Genomic DNA, 5,364 nt, shown 5'->3' with positions numbered 1-5,364 from the left:
GATCAGATAGATAGATAGATAGATAGATAGATAGATAGATAGGATAGATAGATACGAGAGATAGATACTACAGACAGAATTATACAGATAGATATACAGATAGATAGATGTACAGTAGGGTGGTGAAGAGGCCAGGGGAGGGCTGGCTGTAGCCCCTGAAGCCAGGTAGGCTGTCATAAGGAGAAGACCTACTAGGGTGAGTCCTGTAACACTGGGGTTAGTCAGGGAATGGTTACCCAGGCCAGCTAGATGAGCGGAGAGAGAGGAGAGAGGGCGAGAAGAGGGAGAAGGGGGAGGAGACGAGAGAAGAGAGGGGGGGGGCGAGAGGGGAGAGAGGGAGAGGGTGGGGGGGGACGGAGAGAGGGGGAGAGAGGGGAGAGGGGGGGGAGAGAGAGAGGAGAGTTAAGGAAAGACTCTAAAAGAAGAGAACACGAAATAGGGGAAGAAAGAGGAGGAGAACCAGAGGAAAAGAGGGTGAGGAGGAGAGGACTAGAGGAGAGGAGTAGAGGAGAGGACTAGAGGAGAGGACTAGAGGAGAGGACTAGAGGAGAGGACTAGAGGAGAGGAGTAGAGGAGAGGAGTAGAGGAGAGGACAAGAGGAGAGGACTAGAGGAGAGGACTAGAGGAGAGGAGTAGAGGAGAGGAGTAGAGGAGAGAACTAGAGGAGAGGACTAGAGGAGAGGAGTAGAGGAGAGGACTAGAGGAGAGGACTAGAGGAGAGGAGTAGAGGAGAGGACTAGAGGAGAGGACTAAGGAGAGGACTAGAGGAGAGGGGATGTGGAGGAGGAGAGGACTGGAGGAGAGGACTAGAGGAGAGGAGTAGAGGAGAGGGGGATGTGGAGGAGGAGAGGACTGGAGGAAGGAGTAGAGGAGAGGAGTAGAGGAGAGGACTAGAGGAGAGGACTAGAGGAGAGGACTAGAGGAGAGGAGTAGAGGAGAGGACTAGAGGAGAGGAGTAGAGGAGAGGAGATAGAGGAGAGGGGGATGTGGAGGGAGGAGAGGACTGGAGGAGAGGAGTAGAGGAGAGGAGTAGAGGAGAGGACTAGAGGAGAGGAGTAGAGGAGAGGGGAGATGAGAAGGAGGAGAGGGCTAGGAGAGGAGGATGAGAAGGAGGAGAGGGCTAGGAGAGGAGGATGAGAAGGAGGAGAGGGCTAGGAGAGGAGGATGAGAAGGAGGAGAGGACTGACCTCTGTTGAGTGTAGGTGTGGTGTTGACATCAGCAGCTATGAGGAAGACTCAGTCTGTCTGCGCACTGTATCGTTCCACATCCTCCTAATGCGACTCTGCAACACACACACACACACGCACACACACACACACGCACACGCGCGCACACACACACACACACACACACACACACCACACACACACACACACACACACACACACACACACACAACACACACGCACGCACATGCACACACGCACACGCACACACACTTGGTTTACAACACACTCATAGCTTTCATCAGGAAGTCACTGTGTGTTGTGTACCTTTCTGTTAGTGGGAGTTCTGCGTGCCGTTGTGTGTGTGTCTTACATGTGTGTGTGTGTGTGTACCTGTCTGTTAGCAGTAGCCCTGCGTGCCGTTGTGGTGTGTGTGTGTGTGTGTGTGTGTGTGTGTGTGTGGTGTGTGTGTACCTGTCTGTTAGCAGTAGCCCTGCGTGCTGTTGTGTGTGTATGTGTGTACCTGTCTGTTAGCAGTAGCCCTGTGTGCTGTTGTGTGTGTGTGTACCTGTCTGTTAGCAGTACCCTGCGTGCTGTTGTGGTGTGTGTGTGTGTACCTGTCTGTTAGCAGTAGCCCTGCGTGCTGTTGTGTGTGTATGTGTGTGTGTGTACCTGTCTGTTAGCAGTAGCCCTGCGTGTTGTTGTGTGTGTGTGTGTGTGGTGTTGTGTGTACCTGTCTGTTAGCAGTAGCCCTGCGTGCTGTTGTGTGTGTGTGTGTGTACCTGTCTGTTAGCAGTAGCCCTGCGTGCTGTTGTGTGTGTGTGTGTGTGTGTGTACCTGTCTGTTAGCAGTAGCCCTGCGTGCCTGGTTGGTACTGCAGTAGCGGCTGTTGGCCCGTAGGGCGGCACCCTTCACAGAGCCAGGTGAACTGGTGGTGGAGGAACAGTCACAGCACTGGGAGTGACGCACACACTTCCCATAGTCCTTATGGCCCTGGACAAACATGAACACACCGTATATACTGAAACACATAGCAAATATAATACAATACATGATCAGCCTCACCTCTTCCTGGTGAGAGACAGTATTGAGATTCACCTCTTCCTGGTGAGAGACAGTACTGAGACCCCACCTCTTCTTGGTGAGAGACAGTACTGAGATTCACCTCTTCCTGGTGAGAGACAGTACTGAGACCCCACCTCTTCCTGGTGAGAGACAGTATTGAGACCCCACCTCTTCCTGGTGAGAGACAGTATTGAGACCCCACCTCTTCCTGGTGAGAGACAGTATTGAGACCCCACCTCTTCCTGGTGAGAGACAGTACTGAGACCCCACCTCTTCCTGGTGAGAGACAGTATTGAGACCTCACCTCTTCCTGGTGAGAGACAGTATTGAGACCCCACCTCTTCCTGGTGAGAGACAGTACTGAGACCCCACCTCTTCCTGGTGAGAGACAGTATTGAGACCCCACCTCTTCCTGGTGAGAGACAGTACTGAGACCCCACCTCTTCCTGGTGAGAGACAGTATTGAGACCCCACCTCTTCCTGGTGAGAGACAGTACTGAGACCTCACCTCTTCCTGGTGAGAGACAGTATTGAGACCCAACCTCTTCCTGGTGAGAGACAGTACTGAGACCCCACCTCTTCCTGGTGAGAGACAGTACTGAGACCCCACCTCTTCCTGGTGAGAGACAGTACTGAGACCCCACCTCTTCCTGGTGAGAGACAGTATTGAGACCCCACCTACCTTCCTAGTGAGTGTACAGACAGTATTGAGACCCCACCTACCTTCCTAGTGAGTGTACAGGACAGTATTGAGACCCCACCTACCTTCCTAGTGAGTGTACAGAACAGTATTGAGAGCCCACCTACCTTCCTAGTGAGTGTACAGAACAGTATTGAGAGCCCACCTACCTTCCTAGTGAGTGTACAGAACAGTATTGAGAGCCCACCTACCTTCCTAGTGAGTGTACAGGAAAGTATTGAGAGCCCACCTACCTTCCTAGTGAGTGTACAGAACAGTATTGAGACCCCACCTACCTTCCTAGTGAGTGTACAGAACAGTATTGTGATGAGCAGAGCCTGGGCCGTGTTAAGGGAAGAGAAGAGGTAGGAGAGGAGGAGAGAGGGAGATGAGAGGAAGACGAGCCCCAGAGACCAGGTCACCACCAGGAGGAAGAGGAGGGTGAGCGAACCCACAGTCCACGCTCTGTAGAGAGGGAGAAAGAGGAGAGGGAGGAGGGAGGAAGAGAGGAGAGGGAGGGGGAGGAAGAGAGGAGAGGGAGATGGGGAGAGGTTTAGAGGCATGGAGGAGAAAGAGGGGTGGGGGTTAGGGAGGAGAGAGAGAGAGGGAGGTGGGGGTTAAGGGGGAGAGAGAGAGGGGGAGGTGGGGGTTAGGGAGGAGAGAGAGAGGGAGGTGGGGGTTAGGAGGAGAGAGAGAGAGGGAGGTGGGGGTTAAGGGGAGAGAGAGAGGGGGAGGTGGGGGTTAAGGGGGAGAGAGAGAGGGGGTTAGGGAGAGAGAGAGAGGGAGGTGGGGGTTAGGAGGAGAGAGAGAGAGGGAGGTGGGGGTTAAGGGGGAGAGAGAGAGGGGGGTTAAGGGGGAGAGAGAGAGGGGGGTTAAGGGGGAGAGAGAGAGGGGAGGTGGGGGTTAGGGAGGAGAGAGAGGAGGGGGGGGGGGAGAGAGAGAGGAGAGAGAGGAGGGTGGGGGTTAAGGGGGAGAGAGAGAGAGAGGAGGTGGGGGTTAAGGGAGAGAGAGAGGGAGGTGGGGGTTAGGGAGGAGAGAGAGAGAGGGAGGTGGGGTTAGGGGGGAGAGAGAGAGGGAGGTGGGGGTTAAGGGGGAGAGAGAGAGGGGAGGTGGGGTTAGGGAGGAGAGAGAGGGAGGTGGGGGTTAGGGAGGAGAGAGAGAGGGAGGGGAGGTTAGGGAGGAGAGAGAGAGGGAGGGGGGTTAGGGGGAGAGAGAGAGAGGAGGTGGGGGTTAGGGGGGGGGAGAGAGAGGGAGGTGGGGTTAGGGGGGGGAGAGAGAGAGGGAGGTGGGGGTTAGGGGGGAGAGAGAGGGAGGGGTTAGGGGGGAGAGAGAGAGAGGAGGGGGGGTTAGGGGGGAGAGAGAGAGAGGGGGGTTAGGGGGAGAGAGAGAGGGAGGTGGGGGTTAGGGGGAGAGAGAGAGGGAGGTGGGGGTTAGGGAGGAAGCAGAAGGAGAAGATGTTATGTCATGTTATTTTGACATAACTTTTTAAGCCTCACATCTTCTACTTTTCACTATTTGAGTCCTCTGTTACTTCTCCCTGTTTCTACCCCTTCCCATGAGCCTTTCTGTCCCTCCCTGCCCAAAACAAACAACCAATCATGCCTGTCACATATGTTCCAGGGGGCGGGGCTCACCTGAGGTTGTCGTGACGACTGGAGTCGGGTTTGAGGGCGGAGGAACTGTGCACCATCTTGTGAAGAGTCATCACCAAGACAACCAGGTTCAGCTGGGGGTCACAGGGTCAGAGGTCAGAGGTCAATCCCATGTGTATGTGTGTGCTCACATGTTGAGAGTGGTGTGGGTTTGTCTCACCATATAATGACAGATACAGGACCCAGGAAACTCCAGATGAAGTAGTTGTCCATCTGCAGCCAACACCTACACACACACACACACATACACACACACACACACACACACACACACACAACACACACACACACACACACACACACACACACACACACACACACACCACACACACACACACACACACACACACACACACAATACAGCAGAGATTTCAAATCAATACTCACACACACATCCTCCCCCCCACCACACACACATCCTCCCCCACACACACACATCCTCCCCCCCACACACACACATCCTCCCCCCCACCACACACACATCCTCCCCCCCACCACACACACATCCTCCCCCCCACACACACACTCTCTGCCACTTACATGGTCCGGGTGCCGTAGCCCCTGTAGTCGATGGCGGCGGAGACGGCCACGACCACCCCTGGCAGGAAGTAGCCGCAGAGATAGAAGTACTTCCTCCTAGAGGACCGTCCTTCAAAGAGCTCCCCCTGCAGTAAGTAGAGTTCCACTGCCTCCAGGCATAACCAACAGAACACAGAGAGCAGGGAGAAATGGAGCAGACCTGCAAAGACTGGACACGCTACCTAGAGAGGGGAGGAGAGAGGGAGGAGAGGGGGAGGAGAG

General features: G+C 54.7%; 1 protein-coding gene across 1 annotated transcript; it reads right to left on the bottom strand.

The window, feature by feature from the left end:
* Positions 1-1,223: 1,223 nt before the first annotated feature.
* Positions 1,224-4,650, bottom strand: LOC116365269 (adhesion G protein-coupled receptor L1-like). Its single transcript, XM_031817955.1, has 4 exons — positions 4,546-4,650; positions 3,208-3,376; positions 2,005-2,160; positions 1,224-1,283 (listed from the first exon to the last, which is right to left on the bottom strand). Exons 1-4 carry the CDS (start codon positions 4,614-4,616, stop codon positions 1,224-1,226), a joined length of 456 nt encoding a protein of 151 aa, XP_031673815.1. The 5' UTR covers positions 4,617-4,650.
* Between the last annotated feature and the right edge of the window lie 714 nt (positions 4,651-5,364).

The sequence above is a fragment of the Oncorhynchus kisutch genome, unplaced genomic scaffold, assembly GCF_002021735.2.
Source record: "Oncorhynchus kisutch isolate 150728-3 unplaced genomic scaffold, Okis_V2 scaffold1216, whole genome shotgun sequence".
Taxonomy (NCBI): Eukaryota; Metazoa; Chordata; class Actinopteri; order Salmoniformes; family Salmonidae; genus Oncorhynchus; species Oncorhynchus kisutch.
Note: the sequence above shows the minus strand (reverse complement) of the source record. Positions and strands in the feature narration are given on the sequence as shown.